This window comes from Olea europaea, chromosome 14 (genome assembly GCF_002742605.1).
Source record: "Olea europaea var. sylvestris chromosome 14, O_europaea_v1, whole genome shotgun sequence".
Classification (NCBI taxonomy): Eukaryota; Viridiplantae; Streptophyta; class Magnoliopsida; order Lamiales; family Oleaceae; genus Olea; species Olea europaea.
Window position 1 is genome coordinate 711,525 of NC_036250.1, and position 16,726 is coordinate 728,250.

The 16,726-nt window shown below is 40.5% G+C and overlaps 2 protein-coding genes across 2 annotated transcripts; both read left to right on the top strand.

The window, feature by feature from the left end:
* The first annotated feature begins 4 nt into the window (after positions 1 to 4).
* Positions 5 to 1,132, top strand: LOC111409699 (aspartic proteinase PCS1-like). Its single transcript, XM_023039713.1, has one exon. The coding sequence runs from the start codon at positions 5 to 7 to the stop codon at positions 1,130 to 1,132; it is 1,128 nt and encodes a 375-aa protein (XP_022895481.1).
* Positions 1,133 to 1,805: 673 nt separating this feature from the next.
* LOC111409700 (aspartic proteinase PCS1-like) lies at positions 1,806 to 3,735 on the top strand. The gene is made up of 3 exons (XM_023039714.1): positions 1,806 to 1,841; positions 2,234 to 3,103; positions 3,339 to 3,735. The coding sequence occupies exons 1-3, from the start codon at positions 1,806 to 1,808 to the stop codon at positions 3,681 to 3,683; spliced, it is 1,251 nt and encodes a 416-aa protein (XP_022895482.1). The 3' UTR covers positions 3,684 to 3,735.
* Positions 3,736 to 16,726: the final 12,991 nt, after the last annotated feature.

The following is a 16,726-nucleotide window of genomic DNA, read 5'->3' on the forward strand; positions in this document are numbered from 1 at the left end:
TTTCATGGCGTTCTACAATTCTCTCTTTCTATTATGTCTCGTGTTTTTGAATTTTCTCAATCTGGGTTGTACAGAAATAGAAACAAGAAACGCGACACTGAAGAACACGACGGGTGAAAATCACTCGGTTTCTCTCTCCTTTTCCCTCTCGTCCGTCCCTCTCTCTCACAGCACTTATTCTTCCCAAGAAGAAATTCAATCTTCTTCTCTTGTGTCATTACCAAAAGGACATGGCCATCAAAGATCAAATGGTGCAGTCTCATCATCACCGTTGATAAACTATAAATCATCATTCAGGTACTCAATGGCTCTGATTGTTTCTCTCCCAATTGGGACCCCACCACAGACTCTACCAATGGTGTTGGACACAGGCAGCCAACTTTCATGGACTCAATGCCAAAGAAAGTTACCAAGAATGTCCCCAACGACGTCGTTTGATCCTTCTCTATCTTCTTCCTTCTCTAACCTCCCATGCAACAGCCCACTTTGCATGCCACGAAATCCCGATTTTACCCTTCCAACTTCTTGTGTGAACAATTTATGCCACTATTCATACTTCTATGCGGATGGGACTTTAGCAGAGGGCAATCTCATCACAGAGAAATTCATATTGTCACCTTCCCTAATTACTCCTCCATTGGTTCTTGGTTGCACCACCAGCTCCAGCGAGCCTCAGGGTATTCTGGGAATGAATCTTGGGCGGCTATCGTTTCCCTCCCAAGCTAAAGTCTCAAAATTCTCTTACTGCGTGCCACTCCGACAAGGAACTCCGAGGATTACACCGACCGGAACATTTTACCTTGGAGAGAATCCAAATTCACATTCATTTAAATATGTCAATCTTCTGTCTTTTCCTCAAATACAAAGCATGCCAAATTTCGATCCTTTGGCATACACTCTTCCCATGACGGGGATAATGATCGGCGGAAAGAAATTGAACAAACCGGTATCAGTTTTCCGGCCGGATTCTGGTGGTTCAGGCCAAACGATGATTGACTCCGGAACCCAGTACACATTTTTAGTGGATGAGGCATACTCTAAGGTAAAAAAAATGCTATTATTATTATTATTATTATTATTTCAAATTTATAGCGAACGAGAATTTTACCGTTCAAAATATGACATTAATTAACTTTAGTGACTACTGAATCCCCCAAAAAAAAAAAAAGAAAAGAAAAGAAAAGAAACACTTTAAAAGCTAATGGTATAAAGCTAACTAATTTTAGTGACTAAATGAGTAAAAAAATTACTTTAAAACCAACTTTAAATTTTGTACAAACTTCAATGACCAGTTATGAAATTAACTACACGCTAATTTTAAAGCTATTGATAGTTGATTGTGTAATATGTTCTTTCCTAAAAACCCTAGAAATATGATATTTTCTTTTGTAATTGAAACACGTAACATTTAGACAAGTTAATTATATTATCGTTTCATCTTAACACGCTGTCATGCAAAAGCTAGCAATTTTACGTAGTCAAATTTCATATTAAGTTATTTATTTTGACGATGATCCCTGCCTACTCATAACCAAAAAAAAAAAAAAGTTGATTGTGTAATATGTTCTTTCCTAAAAACCCTAGAAATATGATATTTTCTTTTGTAATTGAAACACGTAACATTTAGACAAGTTAATTATATTATCGTTTCATCTTAACACGCTGTCATGCAAAAGCTAGCAATTTTACGTAGTCAAATTTCATATTAAGTTATTTATTTTGACGATGATCCCTGCCTACTCATAACCAAAAAAAAAAAATTTAAAAATAAATAAATAAAAATTATATTATATCTTAGCTTATTTATGAGTCTTAGCTTAAAAGACAAACATGCTGTACCGGTACAAATCACTTTACAACATTAGACGATGTATCCTTAACTGTCGAAACCTTAGAAAACACCACTCAAACTTTAAGAATGTAAGAAACTCCTCATTTTTTTGGCTGTACAAAATACCAACCACCCCTAACCAGAGTCACCTCCACATTTCAAGGCCAACCCCGCTATAAAACCACCACACACCTCCTCCACCCCAGGGCCTCCTCTCTCTCGCTATAACTATTTCATGGCGTTCTACAATTCTCTCTTTCTATTATGTCTGGTGTTTTTGAATTTTCTCAATCTGGGTTGTACAGAAATAGAAACAAGAAACGCGACACTGAAGAACACGACGGGTGAAAATCACTCGGTTTCTCTCTCCTTTTCCCTCTCGTCCGTCCCTCTCTCTCACAGCACTTATTCTTCCCAAGAAGAAATAAATTTTCTTCTCTTGTGTCATTACCAAAAGGACATGGCCATCAAAGATCAAATGGTGCAGTCTCATCATCACCGTTGATAAACTATAAATCATCATTCAGGTACTCAATGGCTCTGATTGTTTCTCTCCCAATTGGGACCCCACCACAGACTCTACCAATGGTGTTGGACACAGGCAGCCAACTTTCATGGACTCAATGCCAAAGAAAGTTACCAAGAATGTCCCCAACGACGTCGTTTGATCCTTCTCTATCTTCTTCCTTCTCTAACCTCCCATGCAACAGCCCACTTTGCATGCCACGAAATCCCGATTTTACCCTTCCAACTTCTTGTGTGAACAATTTATGCCACTATTCATACTTCTATGCGGATGGGACTTTAGCAGAGGGCAATCTCATCACAGAGAAATTCATATTGTCACCTTCCCTAATTACTCCTCCATTGGTTCTTGGTTGCACCACCAGCTCCAGCGAGCCTCAGGGTATTCTGGGAATGAATCTTGGGCGGCTATCGTTTCCCTCCCAAGCTAAAGTCTCAAAATTCTCTTACTGCGTGCCACTCCGACAAGGAACTCCGAGGATTACACCGACCGGAACATTTTACCTTGGAGAGAATCCAAATTCACATTCATTTAAATATGCCAATCTTCTGTCTTTTCCTCAAATACAAAGCATGCCAAATTTCGATCCTTTGGCATACACTCTTCCCATGACGGGGATAATGATCGGCGGAAAGAAATTGAACAAACCGGTATCAGTTTTCCGGCCGGATTCTGGTGGTTCAGGCCAAACGATGATTGACTCCGGAACCCAGTACACATTTTTAGTGGATGAGGCATACTCTAAGGTAAAAAAAATGCTATTATTATTATTATTATTATTATTTCAAATTTATAGCGAACGAGAATTTTACCGTTCAAAACGTCAATATTAAAATTTGATGGTAAGGTTGAGATTAGTGGATCTTAATACCATTACAAGTTTCTATTTAAAACTTCAACTTTGTTGGGAAGATTGCCTCAATCCTTTATTAGTTAAATATTCGTTTTTAATTTAAGCGACGTGTGATTTTACCTTAATAGGTAAGAGATGAAATTGTGACAGTGGCGGGTCGACGACTAAAGCAAGGGGACATGCATGGAGGATCATTGGATATGTGCTTTGACGGAAACCCTATTGAGATCGGGAGGTTGATTGGGGATATGGTTTTTCAATTTGAAAATGGTGTATATATTTTGATAAATAAGGAAAGGATTTTGGATGACGTAGGAGGTGGGGTCAACTGCATAGGCATCGGACGGTCGTCACTACTTGGTACTTCAAGTAACATTTTTGGCAATTACCATCAACAAAATCAATGGGTAGAATTTGATCTTGTTGGTCGAAACGTAGGATTTAGCGCAGCTGACTGTAAAAAATTAGAATAAAAGGATAATATAAATGTTTTTGAATGTAGTATATGCTAAGCAAATACGTATATTTACATCAGCACCATACACGTGCCATGTCAAATTTTGCCACATATTATGTATAGTATGAGGTTGAAATTAAGGCCTGTTTGGGAGTAATTTTTTCCTTAAAAAATTGATTTTTTGACCGTTATTTCACTATTCTAACCGTCATATTTGACTTCTTCTCTCACAGGTGGACCCCACTTTTTTCCTAACGATCAAAAAATCAATTCTCAAAATCATTCCCAAACATGCTTTAAACTACTTGTTTGAATTTTCTATCTTAATTTTATCCTTTTTTTGAATCTCATCGCTAGCGACATTAAGCCCTTGTTTGAAAGTGATTTTTTCAATTAATTTTTTTCAATCACATTCTTTCTATAAAATAATTTTATATGTGAATCTATAGTTCTCCTACATTTTAACTCTACATTTTCCAAAAAAAAAAAAAGAAATCACTTTTTTACTAAATCACTTCTCAAATATTAACATCACACGAGGGCTAAATTGAAAAAATGAACATAATTAAAAAATTTTGAATTTGAGAACGTGCGGAAACATATCATTTCGCTGAATTTAAAAATATATTTATAACAATTATTTGTATGTTTTATTTATAATAAATTTTCCTTTTTTTAAATATTTGAGATAAATATAAAATTATACTTTATACAAAAATTTATATATCGATGCTCATACAATTAGATTTAAAATTAGATAATGAGAATACTAATACTTTGTTTTATTTAATAAATTAATGGATCACTTTTTAATATCCGAATTTATAAGTACAGATATTTTATTTTATTTTAAAATTAAAGATTTAATAGGTACTAACGAAAATTGTTGTCTATGTCGTGTTTCTTGAAAACCAAATTAATTTACTATTTAATATATTGATTAAACTTAATTGAATACCATTTCCTGTAGTTTTTTAGTGGTTTATTTTGTAATACTGTCTTAACTCTCTAACTAGTTAATACCTCAATAATTAATAACTTCTAACATTTAATAAAATTTCATGAAACCAATCTCGTTCTATTAAGATAATTTAATATTTTCACTATCTAAAAATTAATACAAAATATCATAAAATATTTATAAGACTCTCGTTCCTTATATATAGGAACCTTCTATCTAGACTAACTTGTTTATTTCCAATCGTCCTAATTTCGAAGTTCGAACTATATACTTCGAAGTATCATCCTCGCATTTATATTTTTTTTATTGAAGATGTAATATCAAATTCATTGGTAACTTACAAATAATAAACATAAAAGATTAAATTAGCATGATAAAGTTTTCTAACTCCCTAAAAGTATGTAGCCGCATTAAGTAGATGTTCAATCAATAAATTGATGTGAAATGGATCATACAAATTTAGCTCCCGTTTGATAGCAATTTTTCACTCCAAAAATCAATTTTTTAACCGTTATTTCACTATTTCAATCGTCATTTTTTTTATTTTTTCACTCACAAATGAGATCCATTTTTCTCTCTAATGATCAAAAAGTCAGTTCTCATAATTACTATCGAACAGATTCTAAAAGAGGTCGGATCATACAAATATAGAGAGGTCAGACTCTCTTGTTAAACTAATAACATACAAGGTCTTTAAAAATGGCAAAACTAGTGGTCCTTGTAAGTCGATCCGAATATGCTAGCTAGCATGCGGATTCCTCATTGAGACTTTCTATTGAGTTCATTATCCAAGTACAACAAGGTAGACATCGGACTCATATCACCAATACTAGTTATGATCAAAGTCGGAGTAAAACAATCAGTTATTATCACTATATAACATAATTAATCTATAAATAATTTTCGTTGACACACTTTTTCTCCAAAACTCTAATAATATTTTTTGTATAGAGTGACAAATTATTATGCAGTCGACTCTACCATTACTACGATATCTAATTTGTTGTTCCTATCCCGTGAAGTTGTCCACGATACTTTAATGACTTGTGATTTGCTTATTTGTCAACTTCGAAAAAGCATAGCAATCACTAGCAAATGGACTCTAAGAAACACATTAGCATTAAGTAAAACTTGTCCACTTCATAAGCATGCTCATTTTGTTTCAACGACAACTTTTTTTCCATGATAACAATTGTTTTTAAGAAAATCATTGGTCCAAAGAGTTCGACTTGTTTGATATATTGAGTACTATTTTCTTCTTCCAATTGTTAGTCAGCCTTTTCACCAACTAGATTATAATAATTTCTTGAATTAAATTTGTCACGTGCCTTAGATTGTGACCTAGTAGTGAGCTTATTAACGGGTAGAGAACAAGGATCGTTCTTACGTTTTCTACCTATAATGATAATTTGTAGGATATTTCGGGCGACCCTTGGACCTCCTTAAACTGGTTTAATTCGAGAAAAACCACAACTACTAATCAACTCAAGGTTGGAGATTTTTGACATCAAAATTTGTAAAACTGGTCTTGAGCCAACTTTAAGAATAAAAAGGGCGAATTATTACTAAATGACCCATAAATCGATTGGGAAAATATAATCATGTCATGGTCTTTGTTTCTCTTTGTTTCTTCATTATTTATACATGTTTTCAGTCAAAATTACATCAAATCAATCAAAACCAGCTACAGTTTCGAGCTCGGAACTAAGGTTGTCGAATTCTCTTATGATTGGTTGACGAGGCCGGTGGCTATGTGTCAATTAGGGATGTAAACGAGCCGAGCCGAGCCGAGCCGGCTCGCGAGCCCGAAATTTTGGGCTCGGGCTCGGCTCGAGTAAATCACAACGGGCTTTTTTTGGGCCCGAGCCGAGCCGAGCCAAAGCTCGCCCTAGTGCCAAGTGTCGAGTTTGTGATGGGGATGAGCTGTACGTCACTCATGGTGGCTTCTTTGGGAAGTTTCAGGGTGATCCTATCTGGTCCATTAATTTTCCCTCCATCTTTTGGACGAACGGCTTGGATTAAGTCTCCTTCCAACCTTTTAAATTCCTTTTGTGCCTCTATTTCACCCTACTTTAGGCGACTTTTTCTCTCCAAGATAGCAAGACAAATCTTTTAGTCTGTCCATCTTTATTCTTAAGTGGGGTAATTTTTTCTTCAGTTCCCAGGTATTCTTCTGTATCTTTTCTTAGTCCTTTCGATACACATTTTCTTCTCGGTTTGTATATGAGTTCGGACGAATCTAGTGTTCATTCCTGGGGAAACCAAAAAGAAGAATCAGTCCCTTCGAATTCCAACTCGTCATCTAGTTGTAGAGAGATCTTCACCCCTATTCTCCTTTCGATAGTTAACCCAGTTACTGCACCTTGACCTAGGAAGATGGGGCGAATTAGGGAGGATTTGGGTGGTGAGGAGGTAGAATCTCATGAAGGCAATGAGGAGAATGCCCAGAAGGAGTGGGGAGCTAGCTCCTATAGGTCTGTCGTAATGGGAGATATGCTGGTGAGCTGGAGAGGCAAGTATGGTATTCCTAGCTCGGTCATAATGATAAGGGAAAATTGCAGTAGAAGCCCCAAACCTTTGAAATATTAGCAGACTTTTTCCAAACCTTTCATTTGTTGCAGCCGTCACCTCTAACTTTTCCAAACGTTGCATGTGAGGCTCCTTCGGATGGTTTCCGTAAAAAAATCCGTCAATTAACCATCAAAATAAACTTTGATAATCTTTTAATCAATTTTAAAAGGGTAAAATGGTACCTTTCTATTTACCACATTAAACAATTAAAAAAAGCTTAAATAAAAAACAAAAAATAAAAATAAAGAAAAAGAAAAATGGATCTTCTTCCCCACCCCACCCCCTTAATTCAAAACCAGCAATTTTTCTGGTTCAATTAGGGCAATTTTTCTTCCCCCAATCTCCATGAAGTCGCTTTTGATCCCTCCAACCCCATCAGGATCCTCTACCAACTTATTCTTGTTCAATTAGGGCAATTTTTCCTAGACATTCGGCAATCACATCCGAACTCCCTCTTCCTCGCTCTCATAGTGGTTAAAGAGCAAACTAGTGATCTTCTCAACATTGGAAACATCAAATTCAGCTTTATCCATGGATAGTCTCACTATGACCTGTATGTGGGAGAAATTTCAGCAAGAATGTGAAGTATCGACAATTGCTGGTTAAAAAAAGAATTTCTTCTTGAAAGAATCATTGTCCAGGGCACACCTCTTTCAGGGAATGGAGCAATAGATATTGCTTCTTCTGTTGATTATCAATTTTGTCCAATATAAAGGGTAACTATTTTGATAATTTTTCAACAGCAATATTTCAATTAGGGCAGGATATGACGGTGGCGGTGAATTTATTATTGCTGGTTTTAGATTGAGGGAGTGGGGTGGGTGGGGAAGAAGATCCATTTTTCTTTTCTTTCTTTTATTTGTTTTTTTATTTAAGTTTTTTTTAATTGTTTAATGTGGTAACTAGAAATGTACAATTTTACCCTTTTAAAATTGATTAAAAAATGGTCAAAGTTTATTTTGATAGTCAACTGATGGAATTTTTGACGGAAACCATCCAAAGGGCCTTCATATGCAACGTTTGGAAAGGTTAGGGATGACGGTTGCAACAAATGAAAGGTTTGAGGAAAGTCTGCTAATGTTTCAAAGGTGTGGGGCTTTTACTGCAGTTTTTCCTAATGATAATCCCTGAACCTTCTAACCGGGCTGATAAGCCTCCCATAGGATTCGTGGCCTTAAACTCTGCTATTTTACAGGCTGGCCTTAGGCTCCCCATTCCTAGGGTCATACGTAGGTTTCTTTCCTACTGGGGTATAGTTTCGTCACAGTTGTGCCCCAACAGGTGGTGGACTCTGATTGCCACCCTGATTTTATGGAGCCAGTTAGAAAATTCTGAGCTTAGTGTCGAGCAGTTCAATTCTTAAATAGAACAGTAGGAATTCTTGCTGGTGGTATACCAGTGTTAGACCTAGGACGGGTGGTTCCCTAGTGCTAGACACTCCTTTTTCAATTAAGAAATGGAAAGAGGAATTTTTCTATGTATCGAGGGACTAGGAGTTCCATCCTGCTGAGGTGGATAGGGAAGATGTTGTTCCCAAACTCTACCATTCTTTGTGTAAGCAACGCTCTCTTGATACTTAAGTTAGAGTTGATATTGAGGAATTCACTGATCGTGTTTGTCTTGTTTTGCAGATTACAAGAAGGCGACCTTGACCAAAGATATTCAAAGACGAGCTGAGGCTATAAGAGCCCTTCCAAAAAGACAAAGGTCTTATAGATACGTGATTTCTGATTCAAACTTATTTAGAGCGGGTTTGATTCCGACCGTCCCCTTAAGTCAAACTTCAGCGAGCCTTCTACATTAGCCCAAGCTAGCCCAGGTAAGAATTGAAAATGCTTTATTCCCTTTACTGAAGTTATATGAAAATACTAAGAATTTTATACATGTATTTTTAGTTTGTCGCCAGGAAATGCTAGGATGTAAGGCGACTAAAGCAGCTGCGGCGACTAAGGGAAAGCGGACCGAGGTTCCAGATCGGTTAGAGAACCGATCTGAGGAGACCGAAGAGGAGGTCCCTCCTTTGAAGAGAAATCGTACTTCTGTGCCGACTGTGACCTCGGTTCCTCAGTCGATCTTTGAGGATCCACCTAGTCCAACTCTAGTATTTTCTCCCATGCCATCACCAACTCCGATGATGCTTGTTTCTATTTCTCCTGCTACCATAAGTAGCTCCAGCCGACCTCAGGAGAGATGCCTAGATTTGTAGAGGCCGATCGTGGATGGCTTGGTGGGCTACCGACCTGAAATATTGTTAGACTTCCTTTGGGCTCCGTCTCCATCTAGGGAAACAATGGCTACCCTTGCCCTTCCCATGCGTGATTTTGCCAACCTCCTGACTAGGAGTTGGAATGATAGGGAGCAAAGTTTTTTGAACGAGATGCCACTTGGGGAAGCCATTATCACAGCCCAACTCCACAGCCACCGATCTGTCTTATACATGATGGCGGTAGCTGATAAGGTACATTATCTGACCTTGTGCACTTGGGTTTTATAGTGTATTGTGTCTAATAGGTTTATTTAACTTTGAATCAGCTGAGGACCAAACTTGACGAGTTGTTGGAGGCTAAGGATCAGGCGTTAAGCTTTTATCGAGAGGGAGAAGGCTAACTTTACTGTGAAGGAGAAGGATTATAAAGATAGGTTGAATAAGATGGGTGTTGAGCTAAACTTCAGGCTAGATTCCGAGGTGATGCTGCAAGAGGAGATTAGAAATCTGGGAGTCTTGGGAGAGGAGGCCACTCGTAAGGCGAAAGAAGTTTGAGGAGGAGCAAATCCCCGTGAAGGAGGCAGTGCGAATGGTTCTAGAGGTGAATGACAAAGCAGGATGGCGACCAAAAAAGCCAAAGAAGCTAAGGCAAAGGCTATAAGAGCGGTCGAGCTCTGGAGGTCATCTCCTGAATTTGATGCTTTAGCCCAAGATGCCTATGTTGTAGCCCTGGAAGAAGTCGTCAAGCACATTTGTAGGGAAAGATCTGGGTTCAATGTGGCTTTCCTTGAGGAGGCGGTCGAGGAACAGAAGAAAGCACTTCAACGACTGACTGAGAAAGCTGAAATTCGGGTTTCTCCAGCTGACGAAGATGTTGCTGCTGTTCCTGAGGACATTATCCTCTCTGGACAGGCGCCCCTCCCCCTAGCTCTTCTTAGGACTGAAGATCTTTATATACTATTTGTTTATGGCGTTTTGTAGTGACTATTTACGTTACGATATTCGAATACATCGTCGTTTTGTAAGCACTTTGCATCACTCGTTTTGTTAAGTTTGATGACTTCTACATGTCTTGATTATTATCAGATCGACTTACCTGCCTTTATATGATTTTTGAATAAAATTCCATAATGAGCTTATCATGACATAAGAAGGAATTCCTACTAAGGGTAATAGTATTTGCAAGCGTAGTTTCACTTGCACATGGAGCCAGGCTTTTGAGAATTCCTGAAGAGGAATTTCCATTAAGAGTCGTAGCACTTATGACCTTAGGTCGGCCTGCACATGGAGCAGGGTTTTTGAGAATTTCTGAAGAGAAATTTTCACTAAGAGTCGTAGAACAAAACTTTTAATAAGGAGTCCTTTTTATTTATGCAAACATTATTACAGATAATGTCCACATATCATGGATCTTCCTCGTTTTACTGATAGTACTGCCTAAGGTGTTTTGCATTCCAAGGGTGGGGTAAAGGTCTACCTCCCAAGTCTTCCAGTTCATACGCTCCTCTTGGCAGGATCTTTGTTATTAGATAGGGACCTTCCCAATTCTGTCCTAGGCATCCATTGCCGGCCTCTCTTGTGGCAAAGAATACCTTTCGTAGGACTAGGGATCCTACTTCGAATTCTCTTTTTCGTACTTTCTGATTATAGTACTTGGTGTTCCGTTGTTTGTAAACGGCGTTCTTGAGTTCAGCGTTGCTTCCTTTCTCTTCAGCAAGGTCGAGTTCCATACGAAGAGTCATATGGTTCTTTTCTTCGTCATAGGCAGTTGTGCGAAGTGAGAGAATGTTGACCTCCAATGGGATCACAGCCTCCACACCGAAAGCTAGTGAGAACGGGGTTTCTCCCATACTTGTCCTTGTAATGGTGCAATAAGACCACAGGACATTGGGGAGTTCTTCGGCCCATTCCCCTTTAAACACATCAAGTTTTTCTTTCAACGTGTGTTTAATGATTTTGTTGATGGCCTAAACTTGGCCGTTTGTCTGTGGATGGTTCGAAGTTGAGAAATTTTTCTTGATGTCGAACTATTCGCAGAAGTATGAAAGGCGAGCATTGTCAAACTATTTTCCATTGTCCGTAACGATAGAGTGATGTATGCCAAACCTACAAATGATAGATCTCCACAGAAAGTCAGCTGCGTTTGCTCGGTAATCTTTGCAAGTGGCTTTACCTCTACCCATTTGGTAAAGTAATCTACTACAACGATCGTGAATTTCACGCCTCCCTTTCCAGTGGGCATAGGTCCAATCAAGTCGACCCCCCACTTTGCAAAGGGCCAAGATGCTGTCACCGGGTTCAGTTCGCATGGCGGGATTTTTATGATGGGGGCAATGCATTGGCATTTGTCGCATCTTTTGACAAACTCGAGGGCGTCTCATCTTATGGCGGGCCAGAAGTATCTTTGACATAGGATCTTGTGGGCTAAGGATCGTCCACCGGAATGATTTCCACATATTCCCTTGTAAACATCTCGTAGTGCGTATTATGCTTCCTCTTCTTTTAAACATCTCAACAACGGTGTAGAATATCCCCGCTTGTAGAGGACATTATCAATGAGTGTGTATCTGGCCGATATAATTCGGAGTTTTCTCGCATCTATCGAGTTTTCAGGGCATTTCCCGATCTTTAAGTATGCGATGATCTCGTCCTGCCAGGTTGGTTTGGGATCTATCATCATGAGGGCTACTTCGGCCAATTCAGTGTCCGATAGTAATATTCTTCTCACGGGGATGCTATCAAATTCTTCAATTCCCTCACTGGTGGCTAGACGAGCCAGAGCGTCAGCATGGCCATTTTGAGATCGAAGAATTTGCTTGACTTGGACGGCGTTGAGGTTTTCGAGCTCTTTCCTTGCGACTCGTAGGTAATCTTCCATTCTTTCATCTTTCGCCTGATGTACACCATTGATCTGATTTACGACTAGCTAGGAGTCGCTGTGTATGATAAGGTTGTGAATTCCCAACCCTAAGGCCATCCTCATTCCGGCAATGAAGGCTTCGTACTTGGCCTCATTATTCGATGTTTTGAAGTCAAATGGCAAGGCTTCACAGAATATGCATTGTTCTGGGCTGATTAACACAATGCCAGCCCTAGATCGCTCTCCGGTAGATGATCCATCAACATAAAGCGCCAAAGGAGTCTCCTTTGATGGCTCATTAGTAAGTACGTTGCAGAACTCGGAGACAAAGTCGGCGAGCCCTTGGCCTTTGATGCAAGGCGAACTCCAGTTTTTCTACGGGTGAGTATCATATCTCGGCTTCGTGGAGCGCCTTGCTGATGTAATAGACTGGGTGTTGGACGTCGTTCTCTTTCCGAGTTAGGACGGCACTGACGGCGTGTTCTGAAATTGATAAGTATATCTTTAGGGTCTCGCCTGCCTTAGGCTTTGAGAGCAATGGGGGTTGAGTTAGTTGTTTTTTTAACTCGTTAAAGGCTTCTTGACATTCTTTGGTCCATTCGAACTTCTTTCCTTCTCCTAGCGTGTCGAAGAAGGGTGTGCATCGGTTCGTAGACTTAGAGACAAACCGATTGAGGACAACAATCCTCCCTGTCAAACTTTGCACCTCCCTAGGTTTGGTTAGGGCCTCTATTTTGATAATAGCTCCTATTTTTTCAGGGTTTGCTTCGATTCCTCGATTGTTTACAATGTATCCTAGGAATTTTTCAGAGCTGACCCCAAAGGCACATTTCCTAGGGTTCAGTTTCATTCCATTTTTTCTCAAAATATCAAACATCTCGGCCAGGTGTCGACAATGATCTTTAGCTTTGGTTCTTTTTACCAACATATCATCAACATATACTTCCCTTATTTTTCTGATCTGTTGGGAGAAAATGGAATTCATAAGTCGTTGATAGGTGGCCCCAGCTTTTTTGAGACCAAACGGCATTACTTTGTAGCAATAGAGACCTCGGTCAGTGACAAATGAGGTATGTTCCTGATCTGGTCCGTACATCGGTATCTGATTATATCTAGAGTACACACCTATGAAGCTGAGTAATTCGTGCCCCACAGTGGCGTCCACCATTTGATCTATTCTTGGTAGGGAGAAACTATCTTTAGGGCATGCTTTGTTGAGGTCGGTGAAATCTATGCATACCCTCCAATCTTCGTCGGATTCGCAACCCACTTGGGATACTTTGCCTTTCGAAGGAAACCGTTGCCCAATAGTTTCTGCGCTTCCTTGTTGAGCGCCTCATATCTTTCGGGATTTAGAGGTCGTCGTTTTTGTTGCTTCAGACGAACTGAGGGATCCACTTGCAATTTGTGGCATGCAATGTTGGGGTCCATCCCCCCATGTCTCCATGGTTCCAGACGAAGACATCGAGGTTCTGTTTGAGAAAGTTCACAATTTCACTTCGGATAGAGGGCTGCAGCTCGCGCCCCACTTTGAGTTTTCTCGATGGGTCGTTAGTACAAACTTGGACTTCCTTCAGTTCTTCTACGGGTTCTCCTCCTTCGATTTTGAACCGCGGGTCTAGTGAACTGAGCTCGGGATCCTCTACATGAGCCATAGACACTCCTCGAAGGGTGTGTTGATCGTCGACGTAGGCTTTAAATTTACACCTCTCAGCGAGTTTCGTATTTCCTTTGACTTCGCCCACACCATGGGGTGTGGAGAATTTAATTGAATAGTGGTATAGGGACACTGCTGCTCTCAGGCTGAATATCAGACGTTGTCCCATGACAACGTCATTAGGCAACTGGGTGTCGAACATAACGAATTCGGAGTTTGTCTTAACTTGACGGGGTACCGATCCAGACTTGACTTTGAGTTTGATCGATCCTTTGGCCATGGTCAAGGCTCCGTTTAATCCAAGGATCATGTTTGAATACAGCCTCAGAAAGTTGGCGGGTATACCCATCCATTTGAAAGTTTTGCTGAAGAGAATGTTGAGAGCGCTCCCTGTGTCTACCAAGACTTTTGGGATGGTTACCCCTGCTATAGGTAGTGAGATTACCAAAACCCTGGGGTAGGGCTGTGGGTCTGCCTCTTTTTCGTCAAAGGATAATTGGTCATTCGTGGTTTTCCGGAGATGCTTCTCAGTTATGCCGATCTCGGAGAGATCCGCAATGATAGGCCACTTCAGTCTGGCTTCCCAGGTTTGTGTGTTTGCCCTGCCCCTTAACATATTGACCTGTGGTTTAGGCAGGTCGATATTGCACGCTCTAGCCCCAGCCTGGTCCCCTCGAATTATTTCGATCCCGTAGAGGGTGTGGAACTTCATACAATAATGATAGATCGATTTAGCGACTTTTAACTCGTGCAATATGGGTCGTCCTAATATCGCGTTATAGTTGGATGGAAGGTCGGCTACCATGAAATCTGCCAGAATCCTTCTTTGGAGGGGAGCTTCACCCAATTCTACAACAAGGACTATTTGGCCTCGAGCTTCGATATGGTCCCTAGAGAACCCTTGTAGTTTTCTTGAGTATGGTTGAAGATAACGCTCCGATATTTGTAACCGGCTCAGAGTTCGTAAGTACAGTATGTTGATCAAACTTCCATTATCTACCAATGTTCGATGGACTTTTACCCCGGCACCTGGCATGGTGATCACTAGAGCGTCGCTTTGATCTTGGAGGATTCCTTGGGAATCTTCTTCCGTGAACCAGAACCATTTAGGGTCTGTACTGATCTGCGAGGTCTGCTCCCCATAGTTTGACATGGTTCGTGCATTTTGGGCTTGTCTTCGCCTTACTTGTCTGGATCCTTCGATGTATTGGTTTCCTCCAACCATCATCTTGATTTTGGCATGTGGGGGTGGATTGCGATTAGGAATCGCCTGCTGAGCTCCTGCGGGTGGTCCCTGCCGCAAAGGCGGTTGCGGCTGAGGTCGGTCTGTTTATTTTAGTTTGGCAATGAATTATTGTAATCGACCCCTGTGAATTAAGGATTCAATTTCCTTATTCAATTCTCGACAGCTGTCAGTCTCATGGCCTTCTATCTTGTGATATTGACAATATCGTCTTTATTGGTGTCCTGCCTACCTGTACTTCGTGACTACCGACCTACGGAATGCCTCTTTCTTCCCAGTTTGCATGAATACCTCTTCCAAGGAAGCATTGAGTGGGTGGTACTCTTGAAACTATATTGCTAGGCCTTAGGGCGATCTCTTTTTCTTCTGTCCTTCTTCCTTTCGAACTAGGGGCTGTTATTAAACTTATTCTCTTTCGCTGTATTGCTGAGATCGGGATCACATCTGGTTTTCTCTTGGTCGGAGGTTGCTTCTTCAGCACTAATGTATTTCTCAGCTTGGTTCAAGAACTCATGATTAGTTCTTGGGTCATCCTTGTGTCTCGACCACCAAAATCTCGTTTTGGGCCTCAATCCAGGCAGTACGACCATAAGTGCGGCGTCATCAGATATCTTTTCCACTTCCATGGATTATTTACTGAATCTGCTCAGATAACTTTTAAAGGATTCACTTTTTCCCTGTTTGATACTTACTAGCCACACCTTGGGCGTGGTTCTGGCTTTGGAGCCCATGAACTGGGCCAAGAATGCTGTGGCCAGATCGTTCCAACTTTTTACCGACCTCTGATGCAGTCTTCTGAACCATATTTGTGCTTTGTCTCCTAAGGTTAGGGAAAAAGCCCGGCACATGATGGCATCGCTGACCCCTTGCAGTTCTATCCATGAGGTGTACTTGTCAAGGTGGCTGAGGGGATCCCCATCTCCTTTGTATGCGACCATCTGGGGAATCTTCAATTTTTCAGCTAATGGTTCCATGAGGACGTCCTCTGTAAATGAGGAATGTCGCTTTGTGAGGTAGCCTTCAGTGCCGCTTCTTTTTTTGCCTCCAGGTCAGCGATGTGTCTTTTTAGTGCGCTCAGTTCTGGTTCTACTTGTTCCAGATGACGTATGAGGTCGGATTCAACTTGTCCATGTGTAGGAGTTAGCTAGTGCTGGGTTCCCAACCTGTCGAACGGACTGCCAGTCCTTTTTCCCGCGGGATCCTTACTCCTTACTTCGTCAGTTCGGGTTTTTGAGGATTCTTCTTTTGAAAAGTGGAGAGTCCTCCTGGTTGGGGGACGTCTTGCCCTTGTTCTTGCAGAGGTTTCTACCTCGGTATCTGGTGGGGACAGGTGGGCTTGACTCCGTTCCAATCTTCCCATTGCATTTGTTAATTTTTCCAAGGCTTCCCTCATGGCAGTCATTTTTGGTCTTGTCATTTTGGAGAACTTGGCGGAGTATTATTTCATGAGGATAGGTATGAGATGGATTTTCGAAACTGGAACTACGACTCATTGTTCTTTGATTTTGTGGAGAGGGGGAATGGGGCTATTTTTCACAATTGGGGCCCTCCTTCTACCGCT

Bases quoted from the DNA above. Each gene is read 5' to 3' on its own strand.
- LOC111409700 (XM_023039714.1), top strand. From the start codon at position 1,806: ATGAGTCTTAGCTTAAAAGACAAACATGCTGTACCG. The intron at 1,842-2,233 runs GTACAAATCACT...TCTCTCTCACAG, and splicing joins AAGACAAACATGCTGTACCG to CACTTATTCTTCCCAAGAAG. The intron at 3,104-3,338 runs GTAAAAAAAATG...TTACCTTAATAG, and splicing joins TGGATGAGGCATACTCTAAG to GTAAGAGATGAAATTGTGAC.
- LOC111409699 (XM_023039713.1), top strand. From the start codon at position 5: ATGGCGTTCTACAATTCTCTCTTTCTATTATGTCTCGTGTTTTTGAAT.